The 23,082-nt window shown below is 40.1% G+C and overlaps 1 protein-coding gene across 3 annotated transcripts in view; it reads right to left on the bottom strand.

Annotated features, from left to right (window-relative positions):
- Positions 1–5,803: 5,803 nt before the first annotated feature.
- The window catches only part of LOC135510760 (protocadherin-7-like), a 236,948-nt gene continuing 219,669 nt past the window's right edge, over positions 5,804–23,082 (bottom strand). For 2 of the 3 annotated variants that reach the window (XM_064931948.1, XM_064931949.1), the window contains exon 3: positions 5,804–10,237. In XM_064931948.1, the coding sequence (XP_064788020.1) occupies positions 9,762–10,237 (476 nt within the window). In that variant the 3' untranslated portion in view covers positions 5,804–9,761. Of the gene's footprint in view, positions 10,238–11,419; positions 11,439–23,082 lie in introns of all 3 variants that reach the window. The other variant, XM_064931950.1, reaches the window with a different exon arrangement.

Genomic DNA, 23,082 nt, shown 5'->3' with positions numbered 1-23,082 from the left:
AAGGTCATCACAGCCAAACTGCTGCTGAGCCACCCAGCATACAGTAGGTGATGAGACATCTGTGTGTGTGTGCCTATTTAGCATTTTAGTGTGACTGCATGTATGTTCTGTCGGCTATACATATGAGTACATATGAGTGAATGTCAATGCATTTATGTACGTCTCTGTGTCTCATGAACATGTGTCCTCCTGTACATGCTCCCATGTTCCCATGACGTTATGCATTTACCGACGTGGAGAATCCTAAGATCACTACTGCAAAAAAAAAATGCCCTTGCATTTTCATGGTGCTGACAGATGCAAAGCTTGAGGCAGAAAGGTGAGCATCCATGTGGGCTTTCCTTGCTCTTGCTCTCCCTGGCACTGCTTAATACAGAACTCATGCTGTGTAGAATTAATGAGGTCCCCACATACAGGGAGGAGCAGAGGAAGGAGGGAAAGAAGAAGTGAGAAAAAAGTCAGATGATGTGAATCTCATCTTCTTGCCGAGCCGAGTCGCCTCGTAAGGTCAAGCAGTGTATATCATGTAGTCCGAGGCATTCAAATAATTTTCAGACCTCGGGAAAGGCTAAATGTAGCCAATTTCATGTGATCCCCTGTTCCCCAAGCTGCAAGGAAAACAATTCCATAGTGGAGGAGATGCTACTGTAAACACTGGAGCCGTGTGTCTTTGTGTGTGTGTGTGTGTGTGTGTGTGTGTGTGTGTGTGTGTGTGTGTGTGTGTGTGTGTGTGCGTGCGTGCGTGCGTGCGTGCGTGCGTGCCGGACAGAACGTGGCTGATACTAGGGTGTCACACCGTGAAGGTACACATCAAAGCAATACTGCTCGCTGGGCCAGTTTCACATAATATTATGTAATTTGTAGAATACCCCTCAAGTGAATTATAGTATGAAGAAGCTCTTATTAACTCTGTTTTCTTGGCCAAGTGTAAAATGTACAATTATTTGATATCAATGAATGGATATTTTCTAATATAAATGTTTATAAAACTTCAAGGTAAAATCAAAAAGTAAATCAAATAACCCGTTCAATGTTGCAACCATCATGGTGGCTAATATAGCTAATGGCTAGTGACTAATGTCATCTGTGTGACCTTGGGCCCGATTCAATCAGATCTGCAATAGTATCGAGGAAGATCGGCATTAAATGTTAAAGGTAATTTTTGATTGAGCTAACATATGCAGTGTTTACCTTGAATGCAGTCTCCACAAACAGGTCATCTTTATCAACCCAGGACGGAGAGATGGAGGTGGTTAGGAGAGGATGGTGTAGGCAATGTACAGCTCAGAACATTCCTCTCTGTTATGGTATGTATACATCTCTCATTAATCAAAACCTCCATCCAATGATTATGGATTGTTGGTATATTGCTACAGATCAAGCATATTATATACACTATATATACAAAAGTATGTGGACATCCCTTCAAATTGCTAAAATATAGTTAAGTATCAAAAGTAAAAGTAAAAGTATAAATCATTTCACATGCATTATATTAAGCAAACCAGAAGGCACAATTTTCTTGTTTTCTTTTTAATTTACGGATAGCCAGGCGCACACTCCAACAAGAATGTGAGGTTTGTGAGTCTTCCAGATAAGAGGCAGCAGGGATGACCAGGGATGTTCTCATGATCTGTGTAAACTGATCATGAGATTTTCCTGTCCTGCCAAGCATTTGAAATGTATCGAGTACTTTTGGGTGTAGTGTGGAGAAAATGTATGGAGCAAAACATACATTAATTTCTTTCGGAATGTAGTGAAGTATAAGTAAAAGTTGTGAAAAATAGAAATAGCACAGATACCCCCCAAAATTACTTAAGAGTACTTTAAAGTATTTTTACTGAAGTACTTTACACCACTGCTGACAGGTGTATAAAATCGAGCACACAGCCATTCAATCTCCATGGACAAACATTGGCAGTAGAATGGCTTCACTGAAGAGCTCAGTGACTTTCAATGTGGCACTGTCATAGGGTACCACCTTTTCAACAAGTCAGTTCATCAAATTTCTACCCTACTAGAGCTGCCCCCGGGTCAACTGTAAGTGCTGTTATTGTGACGTGGAAACGTCGAGGAGCAACAATGGCTCAGCCGCAAAGTGGTAGGCTACACAAGCTCACAGAACGGGACCGCTGAGTGCTGAAGCACGTAGCATCTGTCCTAGGTTGAAACACTCACTACTGAGTTCCAAACTGCCTCTGTAAGCAATGTCAGCAGAAGAATTGTTCGTCAGGAGCTTCATGAAATGTGTTTCCATGTCCGAGCAGCCACACACAAGCCTACGATCACCATGCGCAATGCCAAGCGTTGCCAGGAGGGGTGTAAAGCTCGACACCATTGAACTCTGGAGCAGTGGAAACCCGTTCTCTGGAGTGATGAATTTGGCAAGTCCGACGGACGAATCTGGGTTTGATGCCAGGAGAACTCTACCTGCCCCAATACATAGTGCCAACTTTAAAGTTTTTTTGGACGAGGAATAATAGTCTGGGGTTGTTTTTCATGGTTCGGGATAGGCCCCTTAGTTCCAGTGAAGGGAAATCTTAATGCTACAGCATAAAATTACATTCTAGACGGTTCCATGCTTCCAACTTTGTGGTAACAGTTTCGGGAAGGCCTTTTCATGTTTCACCATGAGAATGCCCCATGCATAAAGCAAGGTCCATACAGAAATGGTTTGATGATATCCGTGTAGAAGAACTTGACTGACCTGCACAGATCCTTGACCTTAACCCCATTGAACACCTTTGGGTTGAATTGGAACACCGACTGCGAGCCAGGATTAATCGCCCAACATCAGTGCCCGACCTCACTAATTCTCTTGTGGCTGAATGGAAAGTTCCCGCAGCAATGTTTCAACATCTAGTGGAAAGCCTTCCCAAAAGAGCAGAGTGTGTTCTAGCAGCAAAGGGGAGACCAATTCCATATTAATGCCACATACTTTTGGTCATGTAGTGAAATTGCCCTATTGTTGATCATTTCGATTGATATCTATTATATACGTTCGAGCTCACGTTTCCCATCTCATCTGCGTTGAAAGGTTACGCGCTAGTCTGTGCGCTAGGCTGTGCGCTAGTCACTGGTCATTGTGGGTAATATATAATGTGGTGTTAAAGCACCCTGAGAGCCTCCTGGGTAATAACTGGTAACCCTCTCACCCTGCCTCACACCTGTCATACCTGACCCCACCCTTTCAGCCGCACCATTTGACACAAAGAGAGCTGTCCAGTGTCGGATGGGATCAATTGCAAAATGATTGATGGGTGGGATTGGCGTTTTCATTGGATGAAAGGCTTGTGTCAGCAATGCACAACACCCACACACAGGCATTCATGCGCTTACACACACATGCACATACACACAAATCCATTGAGAAAGTAAGTGCAGCAACATTTCTCGGATTCAAAGATAACTTCCTTCAGTGAGTGAAGTCTATTACTGTGTGTGTATGTGTTTGACTTTTCCCCTGAGTGTGTTACAGTTTGTGTGTCTGTCCTCACTGTGAATGCAATAAAATGAAGACATAATGACATCATCCTCGGGGGTGTGATAGCCAGTGAAATAAACTGTGATAGAATTTATATCATCACAATTAAATCAAAGTTATTGCAGGAGTTTTCTTCTGAAGTTCTTTATTTGTTCATTCCAGAACACATAAAAGTTGGCTTTCAATCTCTCAGTGCATCGGAAAAATAAATATGAAATAAAATCAATTTAACTCCTTTTCATTGGATACCATTTCCTCCTTGGATGTACCAGAGAAATAAACATTTTAAGACAAAACATTTTAGGGGATATTATATTGTAATTCTTATATAGTTTATGGAAGAATTCAGATCACTGATAATATTCTGGGTCTTTAGTTTGCTCCATTGGGTTTTAATGGGAGTGAAATTCATTTCTAAATGTCGTCCTCTCTTTGCACTGTGAGAGGTGAATAATGATGTCATTAATTAGCTTACATACTGTGGCTTTGGGTACTGGCTCTCCTTGCTTTGATCTCTCTCTCAATCCCTAGCTGTCTCTCTAACGGTCTCCTCTTTTTTAAAGACCAACACACCTTCCAAGGCCACCGCCTCCATGCCTTTTATTGTTCTGATACTACTGTACCTTTTCTTGTCTTGATCTTCCTCCATGTCAAATCAAATAAAATAAAATCAACGCGCTCTCTCTGCCCTGGTTGGTCCAGGAACACGACAAGCTTATAACATTGCCCAACCCCCCCCCCTACACTACACCATGTAGCTCACAAAATAACCTGACTGGAGTTTGCATACTGTAGGGAAATCTTTCTATCCTAGACCTGAGTCGAGTCCCAGACCGCAACTCACGCAAGTACACAGGAAATCAGTGTGTTGGATACATGGATGTGGAAGAACTAAATAAGCTCTGTTTGGATGCTATTGGTGTAAAACAAAATATATAGAATGCCTGATTACCAATGGATTTGCCTATTTGATCACCATGGAAATAATCAATTCTAAGGATGTGGCATCTTGAAATCTTGTTATTCAAACAGTAGAGTGAAAAACATAGAATAGTTTGTAAGTGTACTGCACAGCATGTCAGTTATGAACAGCTTCACGATGACCTGGAATGGCATTTATTTTTCTGTAACTGTGGTTTCGCAAACTATAACTCCATACATTATGCATGGAATTGTTCATATTCAATTCATAGAAATAGTCTTCCACAACAATTCATTGGAATGCATTGCTTAAACATTAATTACATGCACATTCATTCTAATTTGTCTTAATTTCCCTTTCCCTGGATAGAAAATGTATATTTCCTGCTGATTATTCCACGCTTGCCACAGAGAGTAATATAAATGCAATTCGAATTTCAACATATTTTAAACCAAATTTGTCCTGTATTCATTTGATCACAGAAACAACATTTTTGGGAAATATATTATTTGAAAAGGGATCAGAATAAAAAAATACAGAGACAGATACATTTTTTTCAGAAAGGGGAAATCAGACACAACAATGCAGAGAGCAACTCTATGTGAGTCCTATGTGTAATCACATGGAGCATAAACCCCACAGAACATATAACACAGCTACAGTATAATGCAAACACTTTTTATCACACCACTCTCTTATGTTGGAAAGCACCATTGTGGGAGTTGAGAGAGAAAAAGTTTTCCAAATTATTGAACTTTGGAGATGTAACTTTACGGAGCATTATAGTTTTCTATTAAGACACCATTGGTGCTGGGGTTGGTGCTAATCAGAGCGTAGGGAATTGAACGGAATGGATCCTTAATTACCTGGCCTGTGGTCGCCTCATATATCACCCAGACATATGGGCCAGATAGCACACACACACACACACACACACACACACACACACACACACACACACACACACACACACACACACACACACACACACACACACACACACACACACACACACACACACACACACACACACACGTACACACACACACACACACACACACACACACACACACACACACACACACACACACACACACACACACACACACACACACACACACACACACTGGCAGACACAGACCAACAGACCCACACACACAAAAACACGCTCAGCCACACACATACAAAGGTCAGTGTTTCACTCTATTATAACATTAAACTTTTCCCTTGAGGTTATGTATGCATATTTGATTGGCTAGCAGTGCACTAGTATGTATACAGTATATAACAAAAAATATACTACTACTAATAATAATAATAATATGAATGTCAATATATGTAGTGGTTGATTAATGGCTTGTATGAAACCACACTAATTCAAACCAATATATACCATATAGTTTTACCATGTTATATTTTAATTTCTGCACAGACGAAAATGACAAGCAGTTTATTTACAGAAACCTGTACAAAAGCAAATTACATTATGTAAAAGATTTCATAAATAGAAGTGGGCTTGCGTTCAATACATTTTGCCATGTTCAGCTAAGCTGCGTGCATAGTGAATCATAATAAACAATGATAAACTGTTTCCTCAATTTCCATATCAACATCCAAGTCGCAGGACAAATAGTTTATAGTTAATATCACAAATTTCATCACAGACTGTGAATGCTGAACAACTAATAGAAGAGAGCTGACTAAACATACACCTCAGGTAGCAAAAATATACTTTTTTAAATATATTTTTCTAAAAACCAAATTTGACAGTCATCTGTGGATTACCAGGTCAAGGAAAGACCAATTGATTTTCTCCCTGTTTCTTTTCTATCAGATAATATTGTACATTCAGTAGTAAGCACAAGTAGCATATTGAATGTTTGAGTAAAGAGTTAATCAAAAAAGCTCTTATATAACACTTATCCCCCTCTATATCCCTTTCTCGGTCTTTCTCGAAAAGACATGCAATTTCCTTTATGTTATAACACAACGAGAACCTACTACACTACTTCTCTGTTGTTTCCAATACTTTGTTGAATATTTTTGTAATGTATGTGTTCTAAATGTGTGTTTGTGAGTGTGTATTAGGGGTTGCTGTACATCCTGAGGTGTGTATTCTGTCAGCATCTCTACCTTGCAACTTTTTTCAACCTCCATATTAGCAATTCCAGGCTTCCTCGCATCCTGAACAGTCAAATGTCTCCAAGTTTTTCTTCTACCAGCCCCAATGTGTTTAATCCGGAAGAGTGTTTCATGCACATAAGGTTGTTGCACTGAACATGTACATTAGCAGAACACCATAGGATAATAATTGTTAGAATATATTGTCATTGTTACTAATATTAAGCAGTACAAAAAGTTGTAATTTGGTTCATGAAACCACACTATGCTAGGAATGGAGATTCATACCTTGAACATTCCACATAAAGACCACATCAAGACCATTCTGTATCAATGTACCACACTGTATCTACTGTATCAGGCTTTTACCGACATTTGACTGGTCACATCCGGAGAAGCCAGAAAGTCATTGTATTTTCCTCTATCGTATAATAATCTTCAGGAGTTATTTAAATTTTGACATAAATACCATCCCCACTACTTTTAGAAAGCATGTCAGCATAACTGGTTTTGTACCATTCCAAACCAACATTGAATCATACCAATTGGTATAAAAAGGCACAATTGCATATTTTGAATTCACTCTATAGTTTAGTTTTTTTTCTTTTTTACAGAAGCACTCTAAATATACAAATTGTCAACAGAAAATATGACAAAAAAAGAAAACACATAAAGATGATTATTTCCATGGTTCTGATTGTTATTGTATATCAAATAGCAAAAAAAGAGAGAGAAAAGGGGGGATGGAAATGCAATGCCAGTACAAAGTTGCAAATCGTCTTACTGTACTATGTAAGACAGACATTACAGGTGAGCAACCTTGAACTGAAGGTATGTTATAACTGTAAGGTTTGTTCAGTGGAATGGGGAACGTTCTGGAAATTTGTCTGACAGGAATGAAAGAAACACAATCCAAGAAATATGATGGAAAGTTAAAGAAATATGCTAAATAAACATACATTTCTTCCTCCTCAAACTGATATACTCAGTCATACTACATGGCTAATGTCAGTTTAGGTATAACAAAAGCAAGCAACAAGATGGACATCCATGTTCACAGGGTAAGTTTTTTTTTGTTTTCCTTATTTTTTTTTCTCCTTCTGAGTAAGTAAATTCCCTTTAAACATGCAATAAAAAGTACCTATGTATACAGTTTATAAGCATAGGAACACTTCTTCGAACGACAAGTAGTACTTACAGATTGGTAGACTGCCAAAAAGCAGTCTGTTTTGAACCAAAGGGTTAGCTAACATACAAAAGGGTTCCCAATGCATCTGATATTTAGCTGATATTCTTTTGCTTGGTTATGGTGGCAAGACCTTGTGCCTACTCACCAGTGAAAAAGACCACTAGCGATGGGTAAGGAGGCACAATGTCTTCATATTGTGTGTGTTTCTGTGTATATGTGGTTGTCCAAAATAGTTTGCCTACATGCCTACACGTTTGCCTACATGTCGCACCCGTGCTCAATTCAACCTATGCTCTCACTATACACTTACACATATGCGTGTATTAAAAGCAACTTGTAGTAGTACTGTAGTTTCTCCCATGTACCTTCATGCCAGTTTGTTGTTTCCTATGCTTTGGTTTCTCTCACATACTAACTTGTAAGATGCTAAACTGGTGTCTTTTCCCCACGCCTCTTTGTAACTGTACATCAATAGGTATTTTAGATTGTAATTCATTGAGATGTGCCGTATGGAAATGTACTTCCACCACTGGTGACATCTCCATTTATGGGTAGTTGAACATGGACCTTGTTAGAGTACTATGCTTACCATTATGTGATAGAGAGTGTGGTCATGTCAGTGTTGTGTACAATATGGTATTTATTGCTCATTCTAGCACACACCTTAACGCAAAATAAAGTTAACGGAAAAACGTCAAAACATAGCTTTCCTCGACCAGCTCAACCTACCCTATCATGCATGCTTTTACATACCCAGCATTTTTCTCAACTAACTCAACTCAAATCTAGCATAGCATGACATGTTAGCTGTGTGTTGATTTGTGTGAATTTGAGTCTGCTTGTCTGTGTGGGAAACGTTAATCTGAATAGGAATCAATATATGCACAACTACGTACAAACATATTACGCAACTCAAGCAAAGACCGCCAACCAGTTCAGATTGGTCATGGTTCTAGATAGAAACTTGCATCTCCAATGTATTTTTTGTCTTCAACTTTCAGGCCATCCAAACATAGAGAAAGAGAGAGAGAAGGGCAAAGTGAGCTGTAAAGTATTGGTCTGAATCAATGTATATGTCCAATGTTCACTTCTATAGGTGTCTATGAAAGAGGCAAAGAGAGTATTATATGCACACTGGTAAATAAGCATACTTCGACATCATTTCATCATTCACCCTGTGGGTCAGGGACTACTGTGGCTTGGACATTGCCAACCACATTGGCTCCATTTAGTCCATTTTGTTAATTATATTCTCCTATGAATGAGGCGATACACACAGTCTCATCCACAGGACAGAAAGTTAAAGCTTAGTCTTTCCCAAATGTTAATGATGATGCCATGCTAGTAGCCTTCGCAGTCTATTGTTGTTTGGTTGTGTTTGGGTCTCTTTTTGAATGAGAAAGCAACATTGAATCATAAACTGTTGAAATGCAGAATCCAGAATCCAGAGTGAGTAGCACAAAGGTGTCATGACACGTGATGTGATATATGACACATTACTGTATGTAGGCTATATGACGCTTGCATGAGGGTGGGAGTGTCAGAAAGTCCCCAAAAGGCATGACATCGGTCCTTTGTCACACATCTCATTGTCACACTCAAACTAGTTCACAAGTACAGTTATAGAAAAAGAGCGGAAAATAAAGAAAGATCCTCTTTTCTACAGTACAGTCTTTAAGAGGTGGGGTCAGGGAGAGATAATGCATGCACGTTTTATGGAAATTAGTTGGTCAGGCAGCAGTAATGTTGGCCGGCCAGCAGCAGTTACCCAATGTCTCACTTTGAGTCCCACCAATAGCCCCACCCTCTTCTTCCTCTTGCAGGATATGGTCAGAATCTGAAATCTAAAAGGGATTATGTTTGTATCCACGTAGCTTTTAGCATTATTGTTGTTGTTGTTGTCTTGGAGAAGGGTTATCCCTGGACCTTTCCTGCTCAGCCAAGGTACATTTGGTACAGTAAAAAGTGTCTTCAGTTGTTGTCGTTGTGGTAACCTACTATATTGTTGATGTTTATGTACCATGGCACTACTTCCCCCGCCCCCCTCACAGGTAGACCTCCCGGCGAGTGAGCGTGCCGCAGGGTGAGGGCTTGTACTCCCCGGTGGGAGCCAGAGGGATCTCCTCAATGGGGTGACCCACCACCCTCTCTTCAACCCCCGGTGGGCTAAAACTGGGTGAGCCAAAGCCCTCGTAGGAGGAGGAGGAGGAGGCTGTCTTCTTGTTGAGCAGGTTGCGGTTGCGGTCATTGCCCAGCATCACGTGGGAGGAGGGGTCTCCATTGGACATGGCGGCCAGGGCTTCCTGGCTGCCAGGATGCTGCTGCTGCTGCTCGGGAGGGCTGCTGCCGCTGCCACCGCCAGTCATGAAGGTGGAAAGCTTTGGTTGTTGGGTTGTGGTTGTCTTGGGCCGGCGCTCAGGCGACGTGCGCACAGGCATCCAGCAGGAGTCAGAGTGGCCGTATTCATCGCATTCCCGGGTGCACTTGCCTGTCATGGCTACGTCGGGCAAGGGCCGGGTGTCTGAAGGGAAGGAGAAGAGAGAAGGGTCGTTAGTGAAAGTGTTCCATTTCGCTGAAGTGGAACATATGTGGGACATATTATTAATAGAAATGCTAAATCTTAAAAGTGTTTGTTAGGTTATGGTATGGGACACATTACATTTGTTAACGGGAAGTTTATGTTTCTGCCATTAGATGCGTTAGTCTGTACATCTCGACGTTGAAAATTGGATGACATCATCATTCATCAAAATTGGATGAAATACATCTAATTAGGTGTGGTTGCCATGGTTACTGGTGACTAATGTAAGCATTATGCTTTCAATTGTATCATTGGCAAATGTATTTAGATTTAATTGATACAATTGCTTTTGCTTTCATGCAGAACACACACCACATGAACAAAACAAACAAAATCTAAGTTAAAAAAGAACATTGCACCGAATGACGACAACATCTCAAACTGAAAACAGTGAGTCATAGCTGAAATAATGTCATGCTTCAAAATGTGGGGCGGGTGCAAATTGTGTTGCTCCTAAACCATTGTCTAATGATGTGTAATGCTATCTACTCTGTATGTGGGCGTATGCTGCTGTACTGTATGTAGACGTGTGAGTATGTTAAAGAGAGCGTGATAACCAGCTCTATATAAGCCCATTTCTTATTTAGAGAAAGTCACAGTCTGATCTAGGTAGCCTGCTAGTCAATCACATCTAATACTACAGGCCCTAATCATTTACCAGACAGATGAAGGAAAATAAGATTAACTACAGTACATGTTATTTGGTCTGAAAGATACATTGTATACATTGAATACAGCACTAAAACCATCACTGCAACTAGTGTACAATGAATATCACCAATAGAGCTACTATTATGCCACAACTGCTACCGGTACTATTCATTTTTAGTATTCTTACTTACTGCTTTTTTTTTGCAGAAAAACATCAATAAATGAACAGACGAGTGACAGAAACGATATATCTTATGCGACAGAACAATCTATCTCACAAGCTCAGTTGTAAGCGAGATGTTAAAAGCTGCCAGTGCCAGGGTTACAGTAAACAGATGCCATTGTTAGATGTGGTCTGCCAATGACCAGAAAGATGTGATGTATGAAAAAACAAACAAGCAAGAGGGGGTGAAGTGCAGATCTAGAAAGCATGCTGCCCCGCACTTTTATTTTATTTTAACCATGGCTTACTTTTAATGCTCTTTTTCTCCTGTAAAGGAAGAATAGAATATAATCAGTGGTTGTGCTTGGCATTGTAGGCACTTTCAAAATATACTGTATGAGAAATTCCCCACTGCATTGAATGAGACTACAATTCAATATAAAACAAGGCATCAATGAATCTAATCAAAGATATGTGCAGAAACATGTATATGTGTGTGAATCGAGATAGACATATAAACAAAATGATAGAGAGAAGAGAGGGAGAAAGAATGAGAGCAATATAGTTCTGTTGATTGGAATGTTGGATCCCCATAATGAATTGCTTGTCTGGTTAGAAGGAATCTTATAAAATCTGCATCTTGTATCAAATACATCATGTCTGCCATTCCTCTGTTTTTGTGAGTCCCTTGCCCTTTTCACCACTGAAATTCATGTCAATACAAAAAATTGCTTGTTGCCATGGATCGTAACAAATTCTTATGAAGTCAGTGCTAAGGTAGTAGCTACAGTACATGCAGACCTAGACACAACATTTGGTGTATTGTCCATGTTATTTGTGAACCATAGAAAAAATATTAATTTCAGCAAAAAATACACTGAACAAAGAGAATGGAGTCATGGCAACCACTGTTGATTGCTAACATGCCCGACATTAATGACGAAATGGTAACTACAGCTGTAGAATGGATGGAAAATGGCAAAAAATAAGGAAGCAAGAAAGAAAGAAAGCAAGAGAGAAAGAAAGAAGTAATACATCTCCTTTCTCCCCAGAGTGACGCTTGATGTTTGAGCATTCAGGTAGATAAAACCAGAGATCACATATCTGTCTGAGCAAAGAGAAGGCTCTCTGCTTGGAAGAATTGCCCTGATTGGCTCTTCCACCCAGTCTGGCCTACAATTGAGCCATCAAAGTTTTAGTCCTGAGCTGCTACCCACACCCCGGCCCTATCGCTCCTGAGTGTCGGAGCTCGTCTGATCGCCCTACTCACCCTCTCGCCCCAATCACACTCCCAGCACCTCGGAGAGAAAGGAGAGGAGGGAAGAGGAGGACCTCTCTCTTCGCTAAGGTCTCGTGGGTATACTGTCCAGCCTACAGCTATCACCGCCACTGCCCTCAGTGAGAGATACACATGGCTAGGCAGCTTTCTACTGAGAACTACAACAGTATATATCATATCATGCCACCTTTTGTGATGTTTCTCACAGGGAAAGTATCTAGATAAACCACTAATTTGAACAGCTGAGCTGCTAATGCTGATGCTATTATGGTCACAAACCTTTCCAACACACTTTTTGTTTTTGACTGACATACAGAAATTATTATAAAAATACAAGATGTGATGATTCTAAGCTAAACTAAGGTTTATATGCACGATATGTTACTTTCGCACATATTTCTCCTATTGTATTACAAGTTGGTCACAAGCAGGATAAAAAAAAAAAAAACAATCCATTGCAATCTCTGTACAAGCGTGAATTGAACGTTTTTGATCAGAACCATCCACTGGGCACAAACTGGTTGAATCAACATTCTTTCAATGTAATTTGTCAACATATAGTGATGTGGAATCTATGTGGAAATACATTGGATTTCTAAAAAGTTATCCAAACTGTTGTTTTGAGGGTGAAATTTCACCCACAGGATTATGTCATCATGGTGTTAGCAGTTGATGTTACTATTCAATAACACAGACCCCAAAGCAAATCAGGGGGAGGAAAATAGGTTTATTCAAAGAGAACAAATCATGCGGGGAGGTAGATGGTAGATGTTCATTCTCCCCTGTCCTCAGTGATTCTCTTCCGTGAGTCTCTCCACAGAACAAAGGGACAGGATGTAGTTTATAACCCAGCCTGAGCCTGTGGTTGACCAGTTAGAATTCCTTGCAATAAAACTGGGCCAATGGCCAAATAACAAGTATGCTATTTCAGGTTCAATGTATAAACAATTTGGACCAATGAGAACTTGCCCTGTAGCTATGAGACCCGGACTGAAATTCCTCCCACGTCTCTGACCCATTGATCATTGATCTCCTATTGCAGACAAAACACTATTTCCATTGATCGTTAGTACTCTTTTGACTTTTAGTCCTCTTGACCTTTGGTACTCTATTGATCTCTCATCCTCTGCTTTGTGTATTTATCTTGGGAATATTCTTACACTTCCCTCGAAGACCATTTAAAAAATTAATATTCTTAAAATGTATTTTTAGAAAAAAAAACATGAAAAAATAGACAGTATAAAAAACATTAGCAGTAAGCATAAAATCATGTACATTAAACACCTTGCATTTCTACAAAACACAAAGGGCGTATTTTACTTGCTGTTACAATAAGAAATAGATTTCAAACAAAGTTATAGAAAATAAGTTATTAACAGGTGTAATGATGATGTCCCTTACGATTCCTACCACATCCTGTATTGAGAGGAAACTCACACAAATAAATAATTGTCCACAAGACAATAATATTCAATCGTCCTATTGGCAAGGTAATCATTCACCAAGTCATTTAAAAGTGACCAGCTCTTCCACACTGGTATCAGTCCCATATAGATAACTCTTAGAGATTATTTTCTGACAGTCTGCCGGTAGTGAGGAATTCTCTTTCCGTTCCACTGGTTAATAAGGACTTATCTAATAAACACTTCACCAGTGATCTTGTATTGTTTCAGGTACAGTCCTTGGATCAAGGAATATTGCTTCAGCTTCAGACAGTAGATTCTCATAACCTGTAACGAAGGAAACAAAAAAGTGAAAGTAACATGTCCTGGTTTCAAGGGAAATTGATTTCCCTAATATGATGACTGCGGTGTACAACATAGGAGCTTATCAGGTTCTGATCATCTTACTATGCTTCTTCACCCGAGACTGGCCCCCAATTGGTAAGTAAGTTCTTTATTTATTAATACGTTATTAATTCTCCAGGCTCCACTTTGTCATCAAAATGGAAAACCTTGCAATAAGTGACATGTATCCATCGTGATTTTCCTTGGACTTTTACTGCTGACCTCGCTATGAGCAAAACTTGATAAGGACCTGCCCATATTGGCCCTAATGTCTCTGTTACATATGTCCTGGTATTACGTCATGCCCCCCCCCCCCTTGGGAGTTATTCCCCACGCCTATTTTACTTCTCTGTTCATGATTTCTCCATGTGCTTTCATTTTCAAAATTGGAACTTGTCCAGTTAACTGCAAAGCATTCAGTAGAGCCATCCCAGTGATGTTATGAATCCTCTGCTTTTCCATATTTTTCCAAAATCATGGGTAACCTCAAAAACATACCTTTAGTCTGTGGAGATATTAGCGTTTTCCTTCAGTCTGCTTGCATGCTTCAGTCAAAGCCACCAATTCCGACACCTGTGCTGATGTTCGTGCCAGTAAAGTCCCTGTCACTATCACATTGTCCATTGTAGTAACTGCCCAGCCTGCCTTCCTCATACACCCCTCCACAATGCTTGAACCGTCTGTGTATAAGATAAAGTCAGCGTTTTCCAACGGATGACTCTTAATAAACCCATCAGAGAGCTGATCCAAAACCAACTCACAACAGTCGTGTTCAAGTAATGTGGTATCTGGAGAAAGCACCAGAGTAGCTGGATTACATGGTGTGTCACATTGTATGATGTTAGGAGCCTCCAACACCGTAGACCATTTGTTTCAACGAGCAGCTGTGACCTGTGCAGCTCAATTCATTGTCAAAAGAGTATGAACAGCATGTCGGCAGAATGTGTCTTTTCAACTACACTCATGTTCCATAGATCTTTAATCACTACTTTTGCTTATGGGATATTGTTTTGTGCATGGTGGGGCAACACCTGTCAAGCACACTGGTTCCATATCCAAAGTTTCACACTCATTTTTCTTCATAGTCCAAATAGCATGATTCTGAACTGTAGATCCATGCAGCTGTCTAATTTGCCACGTCACCTTTCCTTCAGAAATGTTCAATGTAGTGTCAAGTTGCGTAATAACATCAAGGCCTAAAATAGGTTGTTCAAATGAGCCTATAAACACCCCTGCATCAATCTTCATTGGACCAATAGAAATTGATAAGGGTTTGGTCTGTTTCATATCTGCACCCCCCCCCCCCCAATCCTGTTGCTCTCATCTTCTTGCCCATGTACTGAGGACATGTGTGTCTTCACAAGGTTTTCACACACTGTTGCTGGTATTTTGGCCCATTCCTCCATGCAGATCTCCTCTAGAGCAGTGATGTTTTGGGGCTGTTGCTGGGCAACACGGACTTTCAACTCCCTCCGAAGATTTTCTATGGGGTTGAGATCTGGAGACTGGCTAGGACCTTGAAATGCTTCCTACAAAGCCACTCCTTCGTTGCCCGGGCTGTGTGTTTGGGATCATTGTCATGCTGAAAGACCCAGCCACGTTTCATCTTCAATGCCATTGCTGATGGAAGGAGGTTTTCACTCAAAATCTCACGATACATGGCCCCATTCATTCTTTCCTTTACATGGATCAGTTGTCCTGGTCCCTTTGCAGAAAAACAGCCCCAAAGCATGATGTTTCCACCCTCATGCTTCACAGTAGGTATGGTGTTCTTTGGATGCAACTCAGCATTCTTTGTCCTCCAAGCACGACGAGTTGAGTTTTTACCAAAAAGTTATATTTTGGTTTCATCTGACCATATGAAATTCTCCCAATCTTCTTCTGGATCATCCAAATCCTCTCTAGCAAACTTCAGACGGCCTGGACATGTACTGGCTTTTTTTTTATTTAAATTTTACCTTTATTTTACTAGGCAAGTCAGTTAAGAACAAATTCTTATTTTCAATGATGGCCTAGGAACAGTGGGTTAACTGCCTGTTCAGGGGCAGAACGACAGATTTGTACCTTGTCAGCTCGGGGATTTAAACTTGCAACCTTTCGGTCCAACGCTCTAACCACTAGGCTTAAGCAGGGGGACGCGTCTGGCACTGCAGGATTTGAGTCCCTGGCGGCGTAGTGTGTTACTGATGGTAGGCTTTGTTACTTTGGTCCAAGCTCTGTGCAGGTCATTCACTAGGTCCCCCCATGTGGTTCTGGGATTTTTGCTCTCCGCTCTATGTGATAATTTTGACCCCACGGGGTGAGATCTTGCGTGGAGCCCCAGATCGAGAGAGAAATACCAGCAACAGTGTGTGAAAACTTAGTGAAGACTTACAAAAAACGTCTGACCTTTGTCATTGCCAACAAAGGGTATATAACAAAGTATTGAGATTTACTTTTGTTATTGACCAAATACTTATTTTCCACCATAATTTGCAAATAAATTCATTAAAAATCCTACAAGGTGATTTTCTGGATTTTTTTTCTCATTTTGTCTGTCATAGTTGAAGTGTACCTATGATGAAAATTACAGGCCTCTCTCATCTTTTTAAGTGGGAGAACTTGCACAATTGGTGGCTGACTAAATACTTTTTTGCCCCACTGTATATTCCATCCGATTTCAGATGTTTACCAGCTGAGATGGGACGTAAGAGGGGGTCTATTAAGTTTCCCTCCACAGTATCCAGCAAACTCTGATGCTGAGCCAGAGAGAGCTTCTTACATTTCTGCATCAGCATTGTGTTGTTGGGGCTTTTGTCTTGATTCCAACACGTTTTCTTTTCCAACATTCTCATTGCCAGTGAACAGAAATCCTGCAATAATGACATTCACTAGGTTTCTCTTCTGCTGAACAAATAATGTTGTTGGTTTCACTTGGAACCTGCACAACTCTGATGACAGCCGGTTTATTATGTTGAATGATGTCTCTGTCCAGTCATGACAACCTGTCGATGATGTCGCCATAGTTTTGTCTCTCCCAGTCATGTATTGATTGCATCAGCTGATGTGTGATTGCCCCATTTTTGGAGGAATTGAGTGCATCTTCATCTTACATGTTGGGTAACCCACTGTGTTTAACCACTTCTGCTCGAAACCTTTCTCCAAATTCAACAAACGGTTCTTTCGGTTTTTGAACACTTTCGGTGCTTGCATTGGTCAGACCCTTAAGAAAAACATGTATGGCTCTCCATCATCGGCCACATCTTGCTCTTCACCACCCACAGCTCTATAAAACCTCTTCTTCAAGTACACAGTTGTTCAAAACAAAGACTAATAACCGTAACCCATCATAAGGATGTAGATTTTAGAGTTTCTTAATGATGCTTCAAATGGTCCTATGTTTTCATACCCACTTCTCGTGGATATTTCATTCATCCAACTGTTTTGGAGATGCTGATTTATGTATGATTACTGTCACTGGAGGTTTGTATTTATTACCTTTTACAACCTGTGTTCTGGTTGGCCTAAGACATTGTTCATCATCGCTGTCAGAATCTATTGACTCAAAGCCAGGCAGTGCTGACCAGATGCTTGAAACACGATCATCCTTGCACAACTCAGCCTGAGGGTAGATTGAGGGAACAAAGGGTTCACATGTTGGAGTCTTTTTTTACAACCCTTGCCTGTAATTGTTGAATTTCTCCTTTCAAGGTTTTTATCTTCACCAAGAGCTCTCAAACGGTCTATATATCTCTGCAATGTCCTGTCATAATTCTCCAGAAATAATTTCTCATCCTGTTTTCTTACTTCGGCTAAAACAGTTAAAGACCGTCTTTGTCAAGGAGTTATACAAAAAGCTTGGGAAAAAATACAGAGAATGTCTATCAGACAGATTCCATATTCCATCATTGTCAATAGTGACTATTTCTTTATTATCTCTTGCCTACAATTTTCTACTTTGAAACTTAAAATCTTTTTTCATGTCTCGCCCTTTTCCATAGTGGTTTTCTCACATAATGGCATTACATTAACTTCTAAAGTTGTATAATATATATCTCTATGTTTGTATATCTATTTAACCCCAATATATATTTTCCTGCTGAAAAATATATACTGCTGAAAATCCCAGTGTCTATTATAGAACACAAATTGTTTCTGTAGGGCCTGGTTACCCATAAAACTTGTGTTCCTTCAAAAGCTTGTTGAAGGCTTACATTACCCACACGTGTAAAAATTACCACTCAACTAGCAACTCACTTCGATGCAACAAGAAGGTTTCACAAAAAGGACTCTAACCTTTTAATAGAGGACCTGAACCCCTATAATAAAGTTTTAACAAACAGAACAAAGGACTTGAACCTTATACATCACAGACACATATCACTTATTGCATGCACTACTTTAAACCTGATTTGGTTCTTTTAAATTATATCGGTCTAAACTCACCCAGCAATATGTTAGCAGTCAATCAGGAGATTAATAGTTGAATCCCATGGTGAGTTGCGCTCAGCCCTTTCTTTCTTTTCCCTGGATCAACACACAGTTGATGAGTTTTTCCTTGTTGTTGTTCAAGACCAATTCATCCGGTTCACGGCACCAAGTGTTATCAGTTGATGTTACTCTTCAATAACACAGACCTCAAAGCAAATCAGGGGAGGAAAATAGGTTTATTCATCAAAGAGAACAAATCATGTGGGGAGGTAGATGGTAGATGTTCATTCTCCCCTGTCCTCAGTGATTCTCTTCTGTGAGTCTCTCCACAGAACAAAGGGATAGGATGTAGTTTATAACCCAGCCCTAGCCTGTGGTTGACCAATTAGAATTCCTTGCAATAAAACTGGGCCAATGGCCAAATAACAAGTATGCTATTTCAGATTCAATGTATAAACAATTTTAGACCAATGAGAACTTGCCATTTAGCTGCCATTTAGAGTCCCGGACTGAAATTCCTCCCATGTCTCTGACCCATTGTTCAATAATCCCCTATCACAGAAAAAACAATATTTCCATTGATCGTTAGTACTCTATTGACTTTTAGTCCTCTTGACCTTTAGTACTATATTGACCTCTCATCCTGTGCGTTGTGTATTTATCTTGGAAATATTCTTACAATGGTAATCAATTTTCAACAAAGACAAACCTTTTATAAAATATACGGAATTTGTACCTCTGACGCAATGTCAGATCTTCCATATTATAGCCACTATCAGAAAACAACAACAATTGGCGTTGCAGGACCTCCAACAGGAGAGTTAATCTATCTACAGCTTTCCATTTGGTTTCCCATCCATGGTTTTAACCAAGCCCAACTTAGCTTTGACTTTTGAAACTGACTACTACACGTGCCATTATGAAAACGATTATTGAGAGATATCTTAATAATTAAATACAGTGCAAAATACAGTTTTTTTTACATCTTTGCAAATTGAAAATGAAATACAAACATTTTTCATTTATACAAGTATTCACTCCCCTTAGTCAATACATGTTAGAATCACCTATAGCAGCAATTACAGTTGTAAGTCTCTCTGTACATCTCTAAGGGCTTTGCACACCTGCATTGTACAATATAAGCAAATTATTCTTCAAACTTCAAACTTTGGCTGTTGATCATTGGTAGACAGCCATTTTCCAGTCTTGCCATAGATTTTCAAGACGATTTAAGTTAAAACTGTAACTAGTCCACATTCGATGTTGTCTTGGTAAGCGACTCCAGTTTATATTTGGCCTTGTGTTTTAGGTTATTTTCCTGCTGAAAGGTGATTTCATCTCCCAGTGTCTGGTGGAAAGCAGACTGAAGCAGGTTTTCCCCTATGATGTTGCCTGTGCTTAGTTACATTCCATTTATTTGTTATCCTTAAAAACTCCTCAGTCCTTAAGGATGACAAAAATACCCATAACATGATGCAGCCAACACTATGCTTGAAATGTAGAGAGTGGTATTCAGTAATGTGTTGTATTGGATTTACCCCAAACATAACACTTTTGTATTCAGGACAAAAAGTGAATTGCTTTGCCACATGTTTTGCAGTATTTCTTTAGTGCCTTGTTGCCAACAGGATCCATGTTTTGGAATATTTTCATTCTGTACAGGCTTCCTTTTTTCACTCGGTCAATTAGGTTAGTATTGTGGAGTAACTGTAATGTTGTTGACCCATCCTCAGTTTTCTCCTATCGCAGACATTAATCTCAGTAACTGTTGCAAAGTCACCATTAGCCTCATGGTGAAATCCCTGAGCAGTTTCCTTCCTCTCCGGCAACTGAGTTAGGAAGGACGCCTTTATCGTTGTAGTGACTGGCTGTATAGATGCACCATCCAAAGTTTATTTAATAAATTCACCATGCTCAAAGGGATATTCATTGTCTTTTTTTATCCATCTACCAATAGGTGCCCTTCTTTGTGAGGTAATGTAAAACCTCCCTGGTCTTTGTGGTTGAATCTGTGTTTGAAATGCACTGCTAGACTGAGGGACCTTACAGATAATTGTATGTGTGGGGTACCGAGATGAGCTAGTCATAAAACAATCGTGTTAAACACTATTATTGTACACAAAGTGATTCCATGCAACTTATTATGTGACTTGCACATTTTTACTCCAGAACTTATTTAGGTTTGCCATAACAAAAGGTTTAAATACTTATTGGCTCAAGACATTTCAGCTTAAATTGCTTATTAATTTGTAAGAACATTTTAAAACATAATTCCACTTTGACATTATTAAGGGTTATTATGTGTAGTGTGACACAACATCTCCAGTGACACAACATCTCAATTTAAACTATTATAAATGCAGGCTGTAATATAACAAAATCTGGAAAAAGTCAAGGGGTGTGAATACTTTCTGAATTCAGTGTTGCTATTGAAGTGATTTCAGGCCTATATAGCATTTGAGAAGTAATCAACAGCTATTGTTTAAAAAAATAGACAATACATATAGGCTTAGGGTCTCAAGCTTTGGTTGAAAATGTATCTTCAAGTTAAAGGGTAACTCTCAACCCCAAATGTTGCCCTTGCCCAATCCCTTTACACAAAATAAATGCATTCAGGTGAGAAGTGGTGGGTGGGGGGATTTTACATTTTGGGGGTGGGTAAGAGTAGTTGTATCTGATCCCAACACTTTCTCACTAAAGCATACTGTGCTTACCAGAAGTCCACTGGCACGCTTTGATAATAAAATCAGTCATAGCAGTTAAGAAAAAATAGTTAAGAAAAAATAGAACTTCACATGACCAAGCGGCTTTTTAAAAATGTTTACATGGACTTGCTCAAGTGACCACTTTGCTATCTATAGGGTCACATACTAGGGGAGCAGTGAATGGAAACTGTAGAATGTGTAGAACAGCTTTCGCCGAATTTGCATTGTCTGTAAAAGATGTACACCACTGGAACCAACCTCCAGAAAACTTAAAATGTGTGGCTAGTGTCATTGCTTTTACACAAAAGGTGAAAAAGTGGTTAAAAGAATGGTAGGTTTGTAGACCCTTGTGAGCCATGTTTGCAGCTTTTTTTCCACTATTTGTTTTTACAACTCATAGGTCCAATAACAATGTGTCCGATGATTATTATGTGCAATGACATGACTTCTGTGTGGAAACTTATCTGTATGTCTTGACCTTAGTTTTTATTATTACTTTGTCATTTTATTTTATAAATGTATAATGTTTGTATGTTGTCTGTTCATATATAATGTTTTTCTTGTTTATATGTTCACTAACCAGCAGAACAGACCCGCTTGTTTACAGCTGCACTAGAGTCAGACAGCATCCTGGTGTATATTAAGACGCCTACGCGAAATATGGTTCAGAAAGTGTACCTCAATCCAGGGATGAGAAAAGCTCAGAATTGTCCCATTATCAATTCGGAGTACAACACATTGAGGTATGTTTTCCGGGCCATATTTCGCGCCTGCTTCCGGACAGCAGACGGAAATTAGCTGTTGGATAAATCTGGTACAATGCATAATTTCTCCGATGAGCGTCGGAGCCGGTGTAATACGATTCAATCAAAGTGTCAATAGAGGACTAAGATTGAATCGTACTAACCCGGCTCCCATGCTCGTCGGATGTGGCAAGGCTTGCAAACTATTAGACTACAAAGTGAAGCACAACGCAAGCTGTCCAGTGACACGAGCCTACCAGACGAGCTAAATTACTTCAATGCTTGCGTCAAGGCAAGTAACAATGAAACATGCATGAGAGCATTAGCTGTTCCGGACGATTATGTGATTACGCTCTCCGTAGCCGATGTGAGTAAGACCTTTAAACAGGTCAACATTCACAGAGCCGCAGGGCCAGACTGATTACCAGGACGTGTGCACCGAGCATGCGCTGACCAACTGGCATGTGTCTTCACAGACATTTTCAACCTGTCCCTGACTGATTCTGTAAAACCAACCTTTTTCAAGCAGACCACCATAGTCCCTTTGCCCAAGAATATTAAGGTAACCTGCCTAAATTACTACAGACCCATGACACTCATGTCTGTAGCATTGAAGAGCTTTGAAACGCTGGTCATGGCTCACATCAACACCATTATCCCAGAAACTCTAGACGCACTCCAAATTGCAAAACGCCCCAACAGATCCACAGATGATGTAATCTCTATTGCACTCAACACTGCCCTTTCCCAACTTGACAAAAGGAACACCCATGTGAGAATGCTATTCATTGACGACAGCTCAGCATTCAACACCTTATAGCGCCCTCAAAGCTCATCACTAAGCTAAGGATCCTGGGACTAAACACATCCCTCTGCAACTGGATCCTGGACTTGATGACGGGCCACCCCCAGGTGGTAAGGGTAGGTAACAACACATCCGCCACGCTGATCTTTAATACAGGGACCCCTCAGGAGTGCGTTCTCAGTCCCCTCCTCTACTCCCTGTTCAGTCACGCCTGCATGGCCAGGCATGACTCCAACACCATC

Source organism: Oncorhynchus masou, chromosome 23, assembly GCF_036934945.1.
Source record: "Oncorhynchus masou masou isolate Uvic2021 chromosome 23, UVic_Omas_1.1, whole genome shotgun sequence".
Lineage (NCBI taxonomy): Eukaryota > Metazoa > Chordata > Actinopteri > Salmoniformes > Salmonidae > Oncorhynchus > Oncorhynchus masou.
The sequence above is the reverse complement of the archived record's forward strand: the minus strand, read 5'-3'. Positions and strand labels throughout refer to the sequence as shown.